Source organism: Nesoenas mayeri (genome assembly GCF_963082525.1).
Source record: "Nesoenas mayeri genome assembly, chromosome: 6".
Taxonomy (NCBI): Eukaryota; Metazoa; Chordata; class Aves; order Columbiformes; family Columbidae; genus Nesoenas; species Nesoenas mayeri.
In genome coordinates, this window is record NC_137545.1 from 23,168,508 (window position 1) to 23,191,187 (window position 22,680).

General features: G+C 38.3%; 1 protein-coding gene across 1 annotated transcript in view; it reads right to left on the bottom strand.

Annotated features, from left to right (window-relative positions):
• Positions 1–22,680, bottom strand: part of MYO3B (myosin IIIB) — a gene marked incomplete at its 3' end in the record, with an annotated part of 189,804 nt that overhangs the window by 18,743 nt on the left and 148,381 nt on the right. Inside the window, exon 33 of the mRNA XM_080346840.1 lies at positions 22,091–22,229. Within this exon, the coding sequence (XP_080202966.1) occupies positions 22,091–22,229 (139 nt within the window). The remainder of the gene's footprint in view (positions 1–22,090; positions 22,230–22,680) is intronic.

Consider the following 22,680-nt stretch of genomic DNA (forward strand, 5'->3'; position numbering starts at 1 on the left):
TCTTCCAAAACATGATTTAGAACAGATGTTACTGGACACCAGAGCTCTTCTCCAGGGATGGAGTAGAAAATCACAGCAAAAGAGGGAGATACAGAGCAGCTCGACTGACAGCACATGAGGATATTGATCTGCAGAGCAAGGAGAGGGCAGGATCCACTCATCTCCAATTTGAGTTCAATTAGACTCGTATGCAAACACCAGTGCTGGTTTCCTTCCTTAAGGCTCAAGTAAAATGCTTGGTTTGATTGTGAACAGTCTTATAACTAAGTGGAGTATTTTGTGTTAGGGATGGTTTAGGACCATCTCTGCTTGTATTCTCTATTTCTGCAATTGACAGTGCCTGAACAACACAATCAAAGCACTTGCCTCAAACCACACTTATGGTGCGCATGTTTGAAAGAAAGGATGAAATAATGTTGACAAACAGTATTACAAAATTGATATAGCTTTAATAGTGGCTTAATGAAAGAAATGGGAATATGAAACTCCCTTCTTCTCTAGACAATGTGTGGTGAAATGAGCTGTCCGCAATGGAGGGAAAAAGCTCAAAAGGAACATTTGGAAACAATACAATGACATATGGTCCCATATGTTTAATCTATAATGGTTCCTAATTCCTTCAGGGTAAAATTCACCCTTCTCCTGAACAAATTCCAAGTAGCTGGGATTTGCCTGTGAGGACTGAAGGAAGGAATGAAATCTGCCCTCCGTACACAGACAGGAGACACGGCTATGAAGCAGCTTCTCAGCAGTTGCCATTTTATCCCTGGACTGGAGCAGCACTGCTAACATATTTTGAACCTTTTCTGGGTATTTACAATTGCTGATCCACAGGCTCATCTTCATATCTTCTTCCTGGTCAAATCTGCTCAGGGAATGTCTCTGTCATTAAAGTACAGCTCAATGGCCATTTTATAGGTATTTAACCTGTTTCGTAATTTGCTTATTTGTCACCATGTCTAGTTTGTTTCAGAAGCCAGTAATTAGCTTTATTCATTGATCTAATTTCTTTGTATACGAATAGTTTTGAAATTATGTGTTACTAAAAAGTTACTTATTTGAATTATTGTTCATATTTTTTTTAAATTTGTGTTAAATACTATGCCCTCAGTAGCCTGTTTGTTAGGAAGAGGCACCTTTGCGTTTTGTAAATGGGTTATCTCTACAGCCCACTAGGACTATCTTTACAGGTTCAGCCAAATTCAGCAGATTGTGTCCTCTGCTGCTGATTCTCTTCCTCCTGTTTTGACTAGATCATGCAAATGAGCTGGCTGATATATAACTCAGATTAAAAAAACCCATTTTGTGCTTTACCCAGATGTGTTGGTAGAATGACCTGTGAACACCGGAGGGAGTAACACTGCAGTAACTGGCACCACCACTGAAAAATGACCTGTGAGATGATGTCTAGATTCTTCAGCTCAGCTGAAGTCCATCAACAGGGACGTGGATTCAAAAGGTATGCTCATGACTGGTATCAGAGAAAGATAAAAAAGTGTAGCAGATATGAAATAAGATTAATCAACTCACTAAAAAAAAAAATAATCATTTAGCAGAATCTTGCTGTGAAATGAGAATAAAGGCAGAAAAGCCTTTTTGCCCAATTTGGTAAGTCAAGGGAACTAAGGCAATACATTGAAACCAGACCAAATTTTTAATTTTCCCTTCACTATGACTAAATAAAGCACAGGCTCATTATTTTCCGCGTTCCTGAAAGATATCTTTGTTCTTCACTTTTTACATCAAAGTTTGCATCAAAAGAAGTTTCTGGGGAACTGGCATTCTTAAGCATTTAATCCTCCACAAACCAGTAAACCTGAACATACACAGTGGCATCTTGCAGTGCCCAGGCACAAGATGAGGAGTCTGAAGAAGTTGCTGGTCTGGAAATTAGCAGCATGAGACATCTTGGAAAGACCTCTCTCAGTACCAGAACACCAGCTACAACATCCTCTGCCTGTAGAATAGCACCTGAATATCAGGGGCCCTTCAAGACTTTGACATTCAAAAATCTCTTTTATGCTCACAGATTTGTGAAATGGCTTGCACACATTACCTTCTAAAAATGGCCAGTGATATCACACACATGCCTACCAGCTTGTTGTCACAGACTTCTGGAAGTTTGCTTTCTCAAAGGCAGAACATTTCAGATGTGCCTGTACTGAGTATCCTGGCTGCAGGAAAGGTGCAAAAATGGCCAATAAAATGATAGCATGTGCTGCAAAAGATCTGGCTGAGTATAGACAAGATGGCTGTGTCAAGAGCTGCTTTGAATGAGTTTTTGTTCTTGAATATTATCTGTCTTGACTCTCCGAGTCTGCTTTGCTACCTTAGCTGCCCAGCTGACTCAGCCCAATAGTATTGTCCCAATTATGTTGATCTACAGCAAATACTGGAGCCCAGCATGAAGACCTCTAAACACAAGGTGCTGCACAGCCCAGGCTTTCAGAAGGAACTTCTACTACACAGAGGTGCCTCTTTAGGCAGAGTTGGAGATGTGAGATAGATATGATGAGGATGAGGGCTTCAGATCTCCAATTCCTCAACTAAAAGTAGCAGAGATCTTTTAAGCCACAGGCAGAAATTAAGAAGTACTTGATTTTGCTTCTCCAGCTGGAAGACAGGGACAAGTGTTATCCAGGCAAAAACTACAAAAGACAAGGAAGGATAAAAAAGAAAGCATTTAGGCCCAGAAACACAATAAACTCCCAGAATAAACTTCTGCCCAGTAAGTTTCTAGAAGGCACCAAGCTAACATTAATGCTGATCCAAGCTGAGTTTTATTATCATAGCCAACAGTACATCCTAAACATAGCCACACAGGTATTCTACATACTATGCTACAGGAACGAAATTCTTCCCTCTTTGGGAAATCATACTATCTTGAAGGGGAAAGATTATTATCCCTCTTCCAATCACCACCACTTGCTCTTCCCAGCTCTGAAAAGGGCAATGAAGGCCCTTCCATGTCTACCAGAAATCATTGCAAAAGCTAAACCAGGATGGGCTGAGGAAGTAATGGTATGGGGAGGGAAGGAATGATAACTCCTGTGCATTTATCTCCAAACCTACTATTTGTGTTAGCTATTTGCCTCTCTTTCATTCTTGTCTCTGTAGGTCAAAACATTTACTGACAGACACTATCTCTGTTTACTCGGTGTCTATGACACCTCTATCAGAACAAGAATCTGCATCAGCAGTGTGTCAGCCTGCGCTACTGATAAGGGTAATACCTGCCAGTCTCCCCCGCACTGTAGCGTTTAACACTACTTTTTTGTTTTAAATAAATATGTGAACTTGACACTAGCTGCATTAGACCATCACCAATACTTGGAAAAATCATCTTTCTTCTCATTTAATATTTGGAAATACTTAAAGAGTTTGAGGAAAATATTTTCATGGAATGTTTGATGTAAAAAAATGCTTAAGGCAAATAGATTTTTTCAGTTAACATTTCAAAATTGTTTCAAGATTGGATGAAGGATCTGATGAAATACTTCTATGTTTTAATTTTCCAGCTGGAAAATGAAACCCTATTTAATATTTAAAAGGTCTTTTAGAAAATACACAGAACTATTTAAAACACTATCTGGGCTATTCTGCAGTAAAGGGAACAGAAACAAACAGGCTGGAATACAAAGCCCTGCAGCCACTCAGCAGTCCACAAAACAACTTTGGTGAGTGTAACCACATCCTTCCTCCCCAGGGAGGCTGTTCCCCACAGAAAGCACAGAGCCAGTGCACTCTTGCCAGACATCTGAAATGACGACTGGGGAAAAAAAGCATCAACTCACCCAGCACAAAGCTCAGCTTCTTCTAGATGGACTGAGGCTGGTACTTGTCTGAAATCATCCTTAGACTGACTGTAAAGAAGGCCACAGTGTTCAATTACAACATCTACCTAATATTTCCTGGAAGAGGACAAGAAGCAGATGGGTGTATATCCCCACTCATCATCTGGCTGATTGACTAAATTGGCGTTACCTACATGCAGCTGGGAAAGTTTTATAGCACTCTCCTTCACATTCTTTCTCTGACTGCATTTTCCCTCTTACATCAAATTTCCTCTTGCACTGATAGGGCAGCTCCCAGATAACTTTGCTCTGTGTATGTGTAGAACAACTGGTATCTGTTTGATGTGTCTCTGCACTACTTGCTCTAGAATGGAGTAGCACTTTAAAAATGGATGGAAGGTCAAAGAAGAATTGTGATTCGTTGATCCCGTGTCACAACAACTTTGTCCTGACCATTCTGATCTGGCAGAAGGGAATGTAGCAGCAACAGTGGAGGTTTATTCAATCTTCAGAGTGTCTTACTGCCTTCTTCAGTATAATGCCTTAACCTTAAGATGGAAAATGGTCCTTTGATCAGAGCCTGTTTTCTTAACCCGTGGAGGGTAAGATTTGTTGTCTAGTGATGCCTACTTGCTGTAGTTAGTACAGAAACACATAGGAACCACAGACCTACAGAAAAGAATTAGAGTTTGTGTAGTGCACAAGACTGAGCAACATACAACACTCTCCACTATGGGGCCTCAGCTGTGTCTCAGACAGCTTTGGTGGATAAATACTCTTCAAGGCACAAATAAAGAAAAATCATTCTTTCAGTTATTCACAGGTCTTTTTCAGCCTACTACAGCAAATGGTGCAGTTTATTCTCTCACTTACAAGCCTTTGCGGCACTAGCAAAACTTGTTTTAAGCTCTCCCTCTTTATTTTTCTCATATTTCAAAGGTAATTCTTCACTGCAAGCTCACTGCTCCTCTGCTAAAAGTGTGTCCTCTACCCTTCAATATTTATAACAAACTTAATGGAGAACTGAAGGTCTACAGTCTTAGAGATCATGATACTCTAAATGCATCTCATATGTCTTGGTAGAGTTAATTTGTCTGCATGGAGTATTAGGTTGACACTGCACTAAAGCATCTAGTTTCAGTGTATCTGGAGCCAGATTTTCAAGTACTTGCTACCCTGCCAGAAGCACACATCCCAGAGTACTTTCACCTACCATTTCCATAATAGTGAAATACAGAGATCTAGTCTAGCCCAAAAACATAGCAAACTTATAACTCCTCTTGACCACTCCTGTCTAAAGTTTTCTATGAGGCAGATGACAACATTTTCTTCACCAACTGTTCCAATCTGCATAATAGAAGAGTTGATCAAAATCCGACATGGTTCCCATGAACTGATCTATTTTAGGGCCTAACACTGTTGCAGGCACGTATGCTTAGGCAAGTTGGAAACCATCTGTATTTCAGCTTATTAAATAATGAAAGGAAATTTCCATCCTAAGAGCTGGTAGTAGAGCTGGTGGTAGTTTTCAGTTTTAGAGTCATCTGAGATACTTCAATAGAAAGGGATACTGCAGTGATATTGAAAAGTACCACAAAAACAGAATTTGGCCTAGCATATGAACTCAGTCTCACAGTTAGGATCTGTTGTTGAAAACTGTTAATTCTTAATTTCTTTAAGAATCAGATCTTAACTTTGCAATGACTTTTTTTTTTCATCTGCATGCAAGATTTTAAAAATAGGACTGGTGTTTCCTTTAATTAGTATTTGATACAGTATTAATATTCCTATTTATCTTCTACATGCCATATGGATTAAATTCTCATTACTTTTGATCTTAATACTTTTAAAATATGTAAATCAGCAGACAGACACCCTCTTTAAAGCAGTGTTTGCACACCACATCTATTATTGCCTTGGGCAATAGGAAAATATCTGCATTGCTAAAATTCCAGAATTGTGAGAAAATCTTGAAAAATCAGATATTAAACTGATCAATCTAGACAAATAATGCAGTTCTTTAGATTCAGCTGTATGTACAAATGACATTAAAAGTGGTCAAATACCATATAGAAAACATACTTGAAAGGGATTATCTAAGTTTTTGGAAGGAGAAGAACATTTTCACAGGTTGAGCTAATTCCAGATGCAATGTCTTAGAAGAATACCATATTTTTTGAAAAGCTTACCTTTAATCTCAGACATTTAAAATATAATGATTTGTTTTCAAGTTTACAGAAGACACTGTTCAATCATCTCTTATTTTTCCAATACTGTATCACACTGCTCACGAATAGATTTGCATGGGCTTGTACTTCAGTTTATCTGAATGCTATGCTTAAGCAAAGAGAAGAAACTTATGGGACTCAGCAATACAAAGTACAGGCAAAGAGGATACATGGGACTGACCCTTCTGTTTACACTGTGAGGAATCTCCAGTGACATGGGTAGCATTTGGATTTGGTGTTGAAGGAAGACAGTTCATGAATGTGCTAGTCTACAAAACAAAAGCCCATCCAACTGTTTTACATTTGATCTCTCATATGAAGACAGGCTGAGAGAGCTGGGATTGTTCAGCCTGAAGAAGGCTATGGGGAGACCTTCTAGCACCTTCCAGTACCTAAAGGAGACCTACAAGAAAGCTGGTGAAGGACTTTTTACATGGGTATATAGTGATAAGACAAGGAGCAATGGCTTTAAACTGAAAGAGGATAGATTTAGATTAGACACAAGGGAGAAATTCTTCCCCGTGAGGGCGGTGAGGCACTGGAACAGGCTGCCCAGAGAAGCTGTGGATGCCCCATCCCTGGAGTGTTCAAGGCCAGGCTGGATGGGGCTCTGAGCAACCTGGTCTAGTGGAAGGTGTCTCTGTCCATGGCAGAGTGGTTGGAACTAGATCATCTTTAAGGTCCCCTCCAACCCAAACTGTTTTATGTTTCTATAAATTATAAATATAATAACATATTTGTAGGTAGGGCAGTTAGATCTTTTTGCTTACATTATACTGCTGAAGTGTATGCTTGAGAGTTTTCAGAAGAAATTAAGAAAATATAGCTGTGAAAAACAGGGCTGATGCCTGCCATGCTCTGACTGAGAGATGGAAAGAGGACACTGTGCAGCTGCAACCACATTACATGTCCCAGAGCATGTGTGACACCTGCATGGGCTATTCGTTCCCTACCTCTCAGCCCTGGAAAATCTCTGCCTGTTGAGAAATACCACATGAAAATGAATGTACTGGTTTAAAGAAAAAATAAATTAAAAATTGCTCTTCAGTATTAGAAAAGGCATTTTCAGGGAAATTGGTCACTGCTGAGTCCATTTAGTCCCTTTTATTTTAACTTTTTCTGATCTCATCCAAAATCAACTGAGTCCATGGGACCTTCTCTACTGTCTTGACTAAGCTGAGTACAGGCCAGCTGCGTCAAAGCCTGATTTATTTATTTCTAGCACTTTGCTTTCATTTTGGTTATCTTAGGAATATACAGGACTAAAAATTGGTGTTTATTCAAATGTCATATAAGAGAAAAGAGCACTTCACATTAATCACATAAGGCCATGTTTGGCAGAGTTCATACCAAATTAAAACCCAAGCTTGAGCTCTTTAATCCTATGGTACAATGGTGACATATAGACCATGACTTCCTTGGGTGCACACCAAGCAGAAGGGCCACAGCTTGCTTCCTGAGAAGGCAAGGACAGTTTCATAAGTAAAAGAAACAGAAATTTGGCCTTTGCTCTGAACAACAGTTTAGTTTAAGGCCTAGCCTACACCAGCAAAAGCTATAAATGCATTTATTCCTTACCATCATCTGGGTAGATAAAAGACCTTAGCTAGAAATATTGCTATTTTTTTGACCAGAACAATTCATTCCATCTGGCAAACTGCTTCAAGAGCTGCTTTACTGTGATGAGAAGCCTTTTCGTCAAGGAGGTTTGCTGGCATACATCTTCAGTATAGTTACATTTTCAGTCTTCTAACTGCAGCTACAGTCTAACTGACCAGTTCTGTGTATTGTAGTTTCTCCAGTAAGGAGACTGCTAACTCTGCTGAAGTAAAGCAGGCTTTTTTTTCACATGCCCTCCTGCATAAGACTACATTAAAAATATAACATTTCTTTCACAGAAATCTGCAGGCTGTAGTCAAACACAAGCACCAAAAAGAAGGCACATCAGTGTCCTTAAACTTCCAAGAAACTCATAAGCACCACAAATATTATTCTCAAATTCCTATGCAACCAAATTAAAATGTTTTCTCATAGTTATTTGCAAAGGCATCATTAGTAGGTTATTACTTATCTAAACAGCAATTGTACATCCACAGTTGTGTTTAGAATAAATAGGTGGCAGAATGTCTTAGAAGTAATTTAAATTTCCCCTTTAAGTGTCTTAATGACACTGTAGAGGACAATGAAGCACTTATTTATTGCAGTTTAAATGCTTTATGTACCTACATCACAATTATTGCTCATTACTGTTTCACAACACAGATATTATACATAATCTTCATCTTAAACGTGAAACATCAAATAGGAAAGTCTACTCACGGCCATGCAGTTGCCTATACTGTTCAACCCATTTACTTTTCAAGTTGTACTATAAACTTCTAATTCTAAGCAGTCATTTAGAAGCACTGTTTCCTTTTTTTTTTTTTTTTTCCACATTGAATGGTCTTACTTAGGCAATGATTGCTATGGACTTTAAACAAGATGTGTGGATAACCACTGCTACACCCTGAAGTATTGGGACCTTCATCATCAACCTCTGCCTCCGACTGCTGCATTTGTTATATGCAGAAGGAGGAGATGTTGCATACAAGTCTGTGAAACTATGTTAATAAATTAAGGATCTCTTGGCTACTGAACTCACAGCTCTGTTCTCTAGTTAGTTCACAAGTATTTCATATCAAAGGGATGCAAATGTGAAGGTTTAGAAATAAAGGAGCAGCTTTCAAATTTGAGGCTAAATAAAAAGCCTGACAAGCAATATCATTAATAGTTAGTATCACTTTTACCCAGTCTCCCTTCCTGTAACTTAAGCACACTACTCCACAGTGGGGCTCAACTTCACCTTCACCTCTGCTCCAAGTAGGAGATTTATTTTGTTCAATGATATAGCACCTACAGAAACTGTATCGCAGTACTTCATGAAAGTGACCTCATTAAAATAAATTCAAGCAGCTATTACAAGCCAAACTTTGCCTCACCTTCCATTATTTCATCAGGAGGATGTGGAAACCTCCTGCCTCCTTCCCTGCAATCCCATGACACATGGCATATTCACATGAAAATAATCTTGGACTATCCCACTGAAAACAGCTTCGTAAGCACCTTTGCAAGTGCCAGCTGGACGCTGTAGGCTTTGCGTGATGGTGGAAGCACGCTGAACAGCTGGGTGGGCCATAACTTATTCCAGACTCTCGTGGCTGGTCAGTTCTCCCGGTAGATGAGTGCTGCAGCCAACCACTTCCTCGCCTACCTCATAGCGTTACAGACCCCCACTGAAGCAAACAGAGGGTACAGTGATGGAATACAGACCACTTTCATGGGCCATAAGAGAGAAAGGACAGTTCTCAAAAGCTGTCGTTCTTCTGACTCAGAAACACAGGCCACACATTCACATGAGAATAAGGCACAATCAGGATATCGCATTAACAAAGTCTATTGTTTTCAAGCAGCTGAACTGTTTTAGATTAGTGATGACTGCTTGTCTTGTGCCCTAGTGAAAAGGGGGGCTGTGTTTCAGTTCTAGATCACCCCTGGCAAGTCAGCTGGGAACAAGCGGAACACGATGTACACCAGACCCCAGCACGCTGCTGCCTTCCTGCTCCGAGCTTTCTCAGCAGCTTACATGAAAACCAGCACAGGCCCACCCCACCAAAACTTGTTTTGCTCAGTTTGTTTTTGTTTCAGAAGGTCCTTGAGAGGAAACAATCTGGTCAAAAATCCAGCCACAATTCAAATTGTTTATATAAAACACATTTGAGGCTCCAATCTGTGGGAGCAATATTTTTAAATGTTTGTGTTTTTCGTTTCTGATTTGTTGTTCTTACTCAGTGTTCTGATGTTAGCACGAATAAAGCCAGACAAAAACCCAAGCACTAGTTTAACAAATGCAATCCAGATATAACGGGCTAAATTTACAGACCAGCAATGCTAATTCATGGTGTAGCATGAGGATGCATAACAAAGTTGAACTGAATAGGCCCAGTTTACAGTTGACTGGCGGCCTCTTCAGTGAACACCCCTAGCATAGAAGGCCTGTTTGCTGCATGCAGAGCCAGCTCGGTGTCCTTTTTCCTACTTGTCCCAGGACAGGAATCATTCTAAGGCAGGGCAGCACAAACCTGAACAAAAGCCACCAGGCTTTTCCCTTCTCCCATATCCTCTCATTTTTCCCAGTTTCAGTTATTGATGTTGAACTGGAGAAACCTCTGCAGATAAGGGGACACCTCCTGCTACACCTTTTCACAGGTTATGAGAGACATCTGCCCTGCACCAATGCAGCACCTGCAATAGCTTGCAAAGGAAATGGTAGACACAACCTCTTCTGTGGTTAGACTCGGCTCTCCTACAAACCATATATACTAGTGATAATTTTCAGAACTCAGCTACCTCTTGAGCATCAAACTTAGCAGCCAGGTTTCCAAGGCAAAATTCGAAACCCTCACCAGGAAATTACAGTCATTTAGGAAGCTACTGAATGCTTTGCAAACTGTAGTTCTATTTTTCCACCCAAAAATGACTTCTGGAAACTCTTAATAAGCTGATGCAAAGTTCTATTGAAAATGTACCCTGTAATGTTTGTTTATTACTTTGCTGGTAGTAATGTTCCTCAAATAGACATGTCTTTACCTTAGAGTAAAAATTCAGTATTTCCATGTTAGAAAACCCCTTCAAGTTTTCATTGGCTCAGTTTTATCCTTCTCATCACTTCTCTAAGCAAGTTTGCTGTTCTGAGTTTGGCTTTTTCTGACTACAGTAAATGGAACTGCAAATCCAAAGGCAGCCAATAATGTTCTTATTGCTGAGAATTCTTCTTTGGAATATTTGACAATATTGAGGGAACACGCATGTCATCTGCCACTTCTTTAACAGAGCATAAGTAAGAACACAAAAACATGGTTTCTTTTGAAGTCTTCTAGTGTTATTTCTTCATTAGCTCCAGGCTCTAACCAAAGATCAATCTGGAACACTTCCTCTTTCAGCAACAAAGGATAAAAGACCTGGATAACTTGCCGATAAAGGCTGGCCTGAAACAATGATCTTAAATAATCTCTCACCTCAAAGAATAAATCTGGACCTGGTTCTCAGAAGCAACTATCAATTCAGCTGACGGCTGTTCATTTTCAAAAATCATGTCCAGAAAGCAAGGCACCTCTTGCTCTGCTTCACATGACCCTGCATAGTCATAGAGTTTCAAGAAGTGATAACTAGTCACCACAAGAAGCTCTAGACACATGTGAACTTGACTTAGAACTCCTGCCAATATTCCAGTACATTTGGAAAGGTAAACAGGATGCAGAAAGACATAGGTTAATGAACTCAGGCCTGAGACTAAACACCTCTGAATTAAAAAATGTTAAGTTCTTGCTTAGGTCCAACATTGAATAAGGAGATGGACACAAACAGAGGAATACAAATAAATATTAGGAAATAAAACTGAATAATTCTTCAATCCTTTTCTGCAAAGACAAAAGCTGCCTGAGAGTGATTTATTTAGATCCTGTTGAGATCAACATTTTCACAAATGTAACTTCCAAGAAGTAGAGGGCATTATAGTTGTACAGCTGCACTGGATGGGACAGTGAAGTACAGCATATAAGACTGTAAGTGCCAGAAGTCCACTGGAGGTAATCTCAATTTCTCCTCAGTTAACTTCTGAAATGTTGTTCTAAAGCTGAGTGAATTGCTTAACTGACTGTGCTATTTAGTGTCTTCTGTTTTATCTTGTATCCTCCTGATGTGACATTATATATGGATGCACTTTAGTCCCCCCACCGCCTTTTTTTTTTTGTTTTCAGTAGCCTCCAAAATTCATAAACAAGAAATAAAAAAAGGCCACTGAAGAAAAGGTTGTATTACACAAGGGGAAATTTTCCATATTTCATTCAGTCTGTTCTTTATTTTCAAAGATTTTGGACCAATTAATGCTCCACCCTTTTGGAGACACACACTTCCTAATCATCATGAAAACCTGTGTTGTGAATAATGATGTAAAGTGTTGTGAACCAACAATGCATTGATATGAGCACTACTGCAAAGGAAATAGTTTGGTAAGTATTGCTTACCCTTAAAAAAGATTTTGCTTTTCCAAACAGAGCATGAAGCATACCTCTCCTACAGCAATAAAGTGACGTACACCTTGCAAATGCTCTAAAGCTAAAATTAACCTTTCCCCTGAAAAACTTCAGCACCTAGATAGGAGTAAAGCAATGCTACAGAAAGCAGTAGTACATTTCACTGCTAAGGCTCCAAGCATCCTCTCATTGTTGAAACGAAACTTTTTTTTCATCACTTTTTCACCTCGTCTTCTTCCTTTATCCTGCTTCTCTACATGGTTTTTCTTCTTTGATGGTATATTCCTTCTTCATGCTACTTTTGGCTTCTTTTATATGCCATGTCATCTGTCCATGTCTCTCACTCATTCTCCCTATTTGTGAAGTTCTGCATGGTTTCATCTGTCATGGACAGTCTCCTCTGCCCTACTGATATTCTCCCTCTCCAAGAAATGGTTGGATTGCTTCTTCTTTTCCTTTTTCCCCACATGCCTTTTTTGAAACAAGCAGTTAGAAGTAAGGTGAACAAGTCAATTGTCCATCCTTGCAAGTCACACCACAAGCTACTACAATTCTACAAACAAGTTACAGAATTTAAGCTGCAAAGGGATTGACACTTCCTGCTTTTGGGACTGTGCATGTTTATTTTGCGGGTGGGAAGAGGGAGTTTTTTGATTCTACAGTGATTTTCTTCAACGTATGTCAATGCTTAGATTGTGCTGTGTGGTATGATCAATGTAGGCAATCTTTGAATTGAAAGGTTTAAGGCTGCAAGTTGCTTATGATGATATGTGATAATGAAAATTCTACTTCATTTGCAATGCCCCAAGATGTCTCTGCCTATGGGTCTCTGTGATCATTATGTTCTTCCCAGGGAATGTTTTAAAATAGACTACAGTTTGCAAACAAAAATTTCCAGTCTACTCATGTAAAATTTCATTTTTTAAAGCAGTTAAGATCCTTTGGATATGAAGCTAAGGAATTCATCCTTCTTGGACCTTGAACTGATGATCAAAGGGCACAAAGCATGAACCTGGATACAACAGACAGAAAACTGATATATACTATAGACTCGACCTAACAGCTGTTCTGAATACCATTGCAAGGGGCAAACCCTTATGAGATTAAGAGCATTACCACTTAGAATTTATCACTTTCTTATGAATGAATAATCAATGGGAAGCACATGCACAACAACAGATGAAAGAAATTCGTATCACTTAGTCTCTAAGTCTGATGAGCAAAATATGAGGGGTGAGCCCAAACTGGAATCTGATAGCTGTGCCCTTTAGGAACATTAGCAGAACTGAACTTAAGATACATATTTACCTGTTTCTGAAAGCAAATCAAAAGCTCAGATTTTTGTTCCACAAATATCTCTTTTACTGATTTTTAACTATAGCAGCTGGTTGTTTCATATTTTTAAATTTATACCCATATATGCTGCTACTAAAATTAGCTCTTGAGTTTTTTGTAGAGCTGCAGCAATTTTTTTCTCCCCCTTAAAAAAGCCTTTTAAAACCCACAAGCTTACCGGTATTCATTTGATAGTCATGCTCTTTATCGTAACTAAGAATATGCAGTAAAGAACAGCATTAAAAGAATGTCGAAAAAACAACTGCACCACTTTGCTAGAGGGCATTTTTGGTGTTTGCAAATCCTAGTACTACAAAAAGAGGCTGGGACAATGTAAGTTTTTTCCTTATTCTGAATGTGACTTTCGTGTGTGTGCATGAGGCAAACATTAACTCGTTAGTGAGAGGAAGTCCCAAGAACATCACAAAACTCACAAAGCCACAAAGAACCAAAGATGTACTCCTAGCCTATAGAGAAAACAACTCGCTGCAGCTGAAGGCAAAGAGCTGTTAAAGCTCTCCAACCTTAAAATCAGGCACTCACACATATTCTTTGTATTTGATTACTAACAAAATGTAAGAGAGTCAAATGAGGAAGGACATGGTAAAGGTGACTGAGTCTTCCATGGATATTCTTGATGCTGTTCAGCTAGTTAGCTCTCTCTGCATTCTCCTGGTTAGACTTAGCCCAGCTGCCAGGAGAGATCAATGCAGCAACCAAGAGGTGATGTTTAGTAATTATATAGTTGTGTTTCCTGCTTTCTCACACTGTTGATTGCTTATGCTTCTACACGAAACACCAATTTGTACAAGGCAGGACAAACCTTAAAGATGAGTACTAAGATATTTTTAGGAAAACAAATATTAGAATTCATAAAACTGTTCTCATATACTTGGTGTTATGGCTAAGACACATTTGTTGCCTGCTTGAGAACACATAGTAAAGGAGCTTCTCTCTCTCCCACTGGCAGCAATAATGATACGTCCTGTGATTTTGGTATTATCTTCCCTTGGGGGAAAGGTGTTATAAGAAGAGAAGGTGGGAGTGTGACATTATCTTTCTGGTGCACTGCCAATGTTGGCCAATGCATGAGCACAACTGGCTCCCAGTAATTCTCTCCATATGCAGGGAAGATCCTCAACAAAGATTATCCCTGCCTGGGGACAGAAATGAGCTCTGCAAGCTCATAATTACTGCAACAAGCTAGTATTTGCTATTGCTGTATTCAACTTAACCATTTGAATTAACTGAGAGAACTGAAATATGGAATACTTCTAGTGAGTAGAGAGAAGTAACGATGGAGAGCCAAGGAACACAATCATTGTCATGAGCAGAGCTAATGAATAACTGATATAAGGTAATTTCTTTCCACTCAAATACTTCACAGCCAGTTCATGCTGTACTGAATGGAACATCTATTTATCAAACTGCATCTATCAAACTTGTAGTATCTAGATCTTCACATTTGTGGTTGCAAATATTTTATCCTGACTATCTATCCTTTACTTTTTCTTTTATTTTTTAGTTTACACTGATCAACCATGCAAATTATATACCATCATCTGGGTTTCTATTAAGCTGTATATGATTTTTGGCAGTTAATGATAATCCACTAGAATAATTACCCAACTAGAATACAGAAAAAAATCTGAACACCTGCAAAGTATATAAGATTTTGAAATCTTAATTTTTTTTCAGATATGAATTTGTTATGGTACTTTCTGAGCTACCCCACACCTCATGTACCATTCTGTCACTATCACATTGTTACTGCTTTTTCCATTGTGCTTTCTCTTCATAGTGTCTGTGAATAACTGTAAAAATGTAAATAAGTCAGAAAACCATACAGTGTCTTCTAGAAAGAAAGAGATGAAATCCAGCTATTACCACTTAGCTGTGGGAAATTCAGCAGAGTGAACTCACGTTTCTTAACATCAGCAAAGAACCAGAAATTATGTGGTAACATACAGCTAGCAGATAAAATCATAACTCCATTAAAGCAAATTATTAACTGCCTTAGCCTTTTTCTTACAAAATAACCTAAAATAAAGAGACTATCTAAAGTTTCCTGACAGTGGTGAAAAGTTTAAACATTCTGAATTGTCTTTTTCTTTGTAAAACACAAAATATAATTTATGAAAATATCATTACAGTTATTCTCTTAGGAGAGAACTTAGTGTACACCCTCAAAGTTCTGTACCTACTGTATTTATTCTAACAAAATTTACTTAGAATTGTGCAGCATTTTGGAAACAGAAGAGTAATGAATTAGGAACCACACTATTTGCCTGAGTAGATCAGTCATCTGAGATATGCTGCTGGTTCAGAGCACTAGTAACTGTGGCAAAATAATAAAAATACGTCTGCTAGAGAATACTTACAGAAATTTCAAGCAATTACAAAATAATAGTGCAATACTGTATGATAAAAAGCTTAACTACCAACAAAGAAATGGCAAAAGAAGTGCTCAGAGAGACCCGTATGTAATGGATAGAAAATGAAGACAGAAAGAACAGGTGAACTGCAGCTTGGATCAGAAAGACAGTGGTAGACATTATGTGCTAACAGGAGAAAGTGAATCCCTATTAAAATTTGGGGTTTTTTGGTACAGCATTATAGTGTATATATTATTCAATTTCATTAAATTTCTCCTGTTTCTTACTATTATTTTTCTACAGTTCAATGAAAGATATCTGCAGTCTCTTTTTATGGCAATGCAGCCATTGTGAGCTAAATTTCAACCTGTTTTACATAGAACAAGTATCGAGCTGTCTCTGGAGAACTTTACTGCAGTTTATCTGTGCAGTTTACTTGCATCTTATTTTATCTCTCACCTTTGATACTTATCAGTCATGGCTGCAGGTCAAATCTTTCTGCATTGGAAACAATCACAATAACCAATCCAGAAGTAAACCAGTCTATAATGAAATTCACTGCCTAGGGCTAAACATAGAGCTAACATGTGTTTAACAAATCAAAGCTTGTATTTATCACTTGTCACTGTTTGTGTCTTTGTCTGTTGAAGGGGAAAAACAATTCAGAAGCTGAGCAGTAAAGAAAAACTTAAGAACTGCCCAATTTATTTTCAGATTTGTTGGCCTGTTACCTTGGCAAAACGCAATCTGCAAATCATGCCATCACAGAGCAGCAAAAGGTTTAACAGAAAGCACGTAAGGGTGACCCAGTTCAGAATACAAATGTCACCAGTATAAGTCTCAGCTGAAAACTTCACGTAAGGCTGAGAGAAGTTCAACCGACTTCACTGATGTTTGCAGTCAGATTTGCTGAATCCACACTGGAACTATATGACAAAGAACTGAAATACTGAAATGGAGGTACTGTGTTTCTCACCCTACTTCTACTTATGCATTTGTAATGCAAAATGAATGATTTGGAAACACGATTTCTGTTTACTAAGCCCAGCATTTTTCCCAGGTGTGAAGAGATCAGTAACCCAGTGATACTCCTAAGGAAAAAGATAAAAACAAGCTACTTCTTCTTGTGCCCAGTCAAATTTTGGCTCAAAAGCCACAGAAAACTATGACAGCAGTATTATTTCAATGGAAAGTCATTATACAACACAGCACATCAGCAACTTCCCTCCCCGAGGCTTCAGCTGCAACACAGCCAATAGTATTAATAATTCTTCCACTCTAGTGTGGTATGTAGAATACAGTGGAGATCCCACAGGCCTTGCACATAGCTACAGCATGCTCAGTACATTCAGATGATGCTATGTAATACTACCTTGGCCTTTTCAGTGTTTCCTGAAACATTTAGACTGTCCCACGATCATGCTATTTTATTTGCATTTTACTTAAAAGAATGACCAACTCAAACCTCACCCACTTAAAAAACCCTCATTTCAAATCCCAAAAAACCCTAAACCCCAGATATATAGTGCATTTTTCATGTCAATTTTTTATAACCAAGAGACCCAGTTCTGCTCACTGTTACGATTTTACTGACTACAGTCAAGTTTTTCATGATTTACATTCCTTCAATGTAAAATTAGTCTCAGTGGGGGGCTTAAAAATGATGAAACGAAACTCCTGATTAAACAACCAAAAATAGTTCTAAATAGATTACAAATTCTTTCACTTAAAATCCTGAGTGACAGGATTCTGAAATTAATGGCATACATGTGTCAGTATCATCCCATCTGCCAATGACAACTAGTTGAAAGTCCACAGAGCATTTCACACTACATTATGTAGCAGCAGTTTTGTTTTTCATTTAGAAAGGAAGGTTTGTTATGGTGGAATCAAACAGGAAGCTGAGTTACACAGAGAGAAACAGCTGAATGCCTTGGATTGATCTCTCTCTCACTTGCAGAAACTAAAGTGGCATCTTTGGTTACAAGGCATGCAGATCTTGATACCACACCTTGTGTGAAATACTGTTTGTTCTTTACCATAATACCTATTCCAGTCATGCTGGGATATTGACTTTCTGTGAATGAAAGGATAAAAAGTGTCCCTATTTCCAAATTACCAATCATTATTGCTTTGCTGTAGCCATCACATATTTTTAAACAATATACAAATAGGAATTGTATTAGATAGAGTTAAAATTATGCTACCATGTGAAACCACCATGGAGAGTAAGATGGTTCCCTATATTTAAGCACCTTTTGCTTGTAAGTGCAAGACATCGAACAGAGACTATAGTCTAGGCCTGAGAGTGAGGCGGCTTAGAGTATTTTCAATAACCAAGTCTGACTCAAAGAAATCTCTACTCTGAAGCAAAGATCTAAGTACATTGTCTGCGGCTTGAGTGTTTTGACATGATTATGGTCCTGATAGCATACAAGTTGGATCACTTCTTTAAAACTCGAGTTAAGCCTTCGCAGTTAATAAAGTCACGATTAGTTTAGATTTCATTGTTACGGTGATGAACCTCCAAGTATCATCTGTGTGATGGCAACCACAGAGTAACTTTTTGGGAGTAATGTCTCCCATGCCCACAATGCCCCTTACTAAAACTTGTCTGCATTGCTGTTTGAGGTGGGCAGCAGCCTTCCTCCTCACCAAGTAGTAACTTAACACATTTCATTATCTACTTGCCCTCCATCAGTGCAAAAAAGTGATTACCTCTATGTGTTTCTCCAAACCTGACACAGCTATATTCACCAAATCACATTTTTATGATTGGTTTACCAGAAAGGAAGAGAAAAATGAACAACATAAAAATAAAACTACATATTACATGGAAAATATTCAACATGAGTCATTGACTAGTGAGAGTCCAGACTGAAACAAACCAGGCCCTTATTTCCACCAGTTTTGGAAATATAAAAGATTAAGTAATCTAAAATCAAAGACTATACTGGAAATGGCCTATTGACTTTTACAACTCTAGCGCAAGTTTCACTACCTTAACCTCAGATTGTGGCTACAGACACTGCAGATTGTATAATTCCAGATCTCTCAGAACCATGGCAAATTTCTCAGCCCCTCACAAAGTCTCAGGATTGCATACAATTGTGTGAGGTGCAAGGCATAAACTGAACATAATCACAAGACATACACATTCTTCCACAAGAGAATGTCCATGGCCAGAGACCGTTTGAGCACTTTCTTACTTGTCCAAAATGTCTGTGTTAACTTTAAAAATTATGTCATTCCCTGGTCAACGCAGAGATACTATTAGCTTTCCTTCCACAAACATATTTCCTTTGCACCTCAGAAAATCTGTCATATTTACTTCTGAGGCAAAGTTACACTGGTCAACTCCCTACGACGCACTCCTCATGACAATTTTAAACATTCTCACTATCTATCTCATCTAGGGCAATACCAATACTTAGCCTCTGGAGATGATGTTATTTGAATTCTTTCAGTACTGCTTTATTCTGACTAGAGTAATTAATTTCTGGCTTAATTGTTACTATTGACTGGACTCTCCTCTCTGCCCCAACAGTAAAGGACAATACCAGGCAGTGTGTTACGGCAGAGACACTGGAGGGAATCCTTGGCTTTGCTGCAAGCTGTGCCCCAGCAGGGTGGCAGAGCCCAGGGGGAACGCCTGGGCAGGCAGAGCCAGCCCTGCCAAGCTCTGCAACTGGAGCCCATGCACACACTTCACCTGTACCGCACACAGTCTGCCCATGCTGCTCAGTCTTTCTGTGACACAGTGCAAAGGCTTCCGAAGTGTAAAAGAGGTTTTTGTTTCTGCATTAATTACAGGGTAGAGTCTTTGCAGGATCTTTGTGGAAATTTCCTTCTCTATTTTTCCTTTGCCAAGCTACTACTGAGAACAGGTAGCCTGTGCTTTGGACAGTTGGATAACACGATGTGAGTGAATAGTCTGCTTGATTAATACAAAAATATGTAAACCCATATCAACTAGTTTTTCCCTTTTGTGTTCTGTCCCACCTTGACTGCACTAGAGCCTCACCTGCTGAGGTCTCAAGACAAATAAGCAGCCTGTCCTTCCCTTTGGGCTCAAGCCAGGACACAGACTCCCTCCTCCAGCAAAGATCGACAGTGCTCCATAACTGGGTCACAGACCAGTGCAGAAAGCTGTCACCTTCCCTTCCACACTGGCCTCTGTGTTCCAGGTTCACAGCCCTACCACCAGGCTGATAGACTAGTTTTGCTTGTAATGTAACTTGAAGAGAATTTAACATCAATCTATAGCATCAGAGAATGATGTTTCACTATGAAAAATAAATCTTCGTATTGTTTGGACCACTTGGTGGACAGCTTTTTTTTGTGTGAATAACAGCTTATGTAGTATAGCACTACATTATAAAATATGTGCATTTTATACATGTATTTTAAGTATCTATAGATATCATACAGATATTGTATGGATATATATCTATAGATATTATTAAATGCATGTATTTTATACATGTGTTCCTATTACAAAAATATATTTGTTGTTTTACTTGGTTTTAACAATAGGTCTATACATATTCTCTTCTTAAAAGTATACTTCTCACAATAAGACTGAGTATGGATTGAGCAGTGTGTGAAAGCATCTGAATTTCTGGATGCAAGCTATGCTTTTAAAAGCACCCAGGGAAATTATTATTCTTAGGCAGGTTTAGTTCCTCAATAGGTACACATTGAAGTGTGATTTACACGAACATCTATCTGAACATTTTCAGGCTTAACTAGGAAATTCCTTACTTCTCTGTATTTGCATGCTTTTTCATTAACTCATACATGTTTCTTAAACAGTTCAGATCAATGTTGCCATTTATCTATTCTTCAAATTCCGTTCTATCACTTCACATTTTTTTGAAGTCCCTCTAAATTACTGGGTAATGGCTCTGAACCACATGCTTGCTAAGGGTGTAATTCTGACAGTTTTACTCGCTGTAATTGTTTTACCTCAGACACAATGTCTTTGATTTCAAGGAGACTAGTTGCAGGGTCATATACAATATCCAGTGAGAGTAAGGGTGACAGATTCGGGCCCTGACTGCTTTCCTCAAGAGGATTTGCTGCAATTAAGATATTTCTGTTTGACAGGTTTATTGTTTAACATGTAATAATTTAAGATAGCAACTTACACATCCCCTGTAGTCCCACGCTATGGATTCAAAACCCATATGGGCAGACATATGTGAAGAGAGAATAATGGATTTCTCAACCTCCTGTGTTTACGCACCATTCTGCTTTTAGCATGGAAAACACATTATGTCTGCATAGAACACTAAAAACATCGAATTTGCATTATTTCCTGTAACAGAAGGATCTCCCTATAAATACCTATCTTCTTACCTTTACATTGTAAATTGTTTAATTGAGCTCTGTAAAGTTTAAACACATAAATTGCAGGATTAAGGCTCAAGTATTCAGATAAATATTTGTAGACTTAGAATAGGAAAGGTGTCTCATTAAATATATAAATAGAAATGTTAATGTATGGCACAAAATTATAAACAACTGATTTTCAGTAACAACCTGAAGATTAATGTATTATCATTTATAATTCGATTCTAGTTACAGATATCACATTATCAGCCTACCTGTGGGAGGTATTATATGATCCAGTATTAAAGTCTACTTTCCTATATTTGTATTTGCAGGGACATGATGACTACAATAACAGAGAAAAGCATTCTGATAGGTAAGGATTTCCTAGAATATTCAGAGATAAACCAGTTAAAAATCAAAAAAGTCATGATGTTCTACTTCAAGTTTTTAAACTGTTACTGATGGTGGCAACAATAACATATCAGCAAATAAAATAAACACCTTGCATAGACTGTAGAATTATTGCAGATTTTCCTGTGTTGCTGACTGAATCTTTGTGTGTGTGAACAAACGAGTTGTCTTTAATTCTGCCAAATATGGGAGATTTCATTACTATCTTCTACTTTTGAGGTTGGAAGGCAAAGGAAAACTGAAGCTCTTGAAAACCAAGCTGATTTCATTAAAAGAGTGTTTTGAGATTATTAATCACATTTTTAGTAGAAATCATATTTTAAAAATCTTTCTACTTCTGCTTATGTATTGAGGTACTTAAGGGCTTTTTTATATTTCCAGGTTGAAAATGTGTAGAAGAAAGTTAGTTCCTTTATGTTTCCTGCCTTCCAAGGGATTGTTAAAAGACTTCATCAATATATAAAGCAACTAAGATGCTGACAACATGTAGCTTATAAATAGTAAATGAAAGAGCTCTGTTACTTTACTATACTTCTTACCTCCTTTTTCATGGGATCTTGAGGGACTTGACAACTGATGGTCTGCAGCTGACTGGGATTGGCTAATTGACGGTGAATCATGCACTTCGAACGAGTGTTTTAGAATAAACGGAGATGCAGAAATCTCATCCAAATCCTTCTGGAACAAAGAATGCTGGTTTAGGCACATAAGAAATGTATTGATGCCACTCTGCAATTATAACTTATAGGTGTGATCTCACAGAGAGCAACTTCCGATTTTCTATGACTCTGTGAAACGATTAATGCAAGATTTAAGTTACACAAGATTCTTGCGGCTTTCAGCAACATCGACTTAGCACCCATGTCACAAACATTTGTTTACTTTTTCCATTTAACTTATTTATCCCCTTTCCTCATGCAGTTAAATCATAGCATGCACTGTATGCTGATTTCCTCTCATAGTTAATTTGTATCTTTAGAAAAAAGCTATAGGAAGGTATTAATCTGCTTAACATTTCTAAGTACATCATCCAAGGGATTTTGTTTTTTTAATCTTACATATGCTCAGCAGAGTTACTGGCAAAAACTGTACATTTTCTCCATTTCATCCTTTCAACATCAAATGGTAA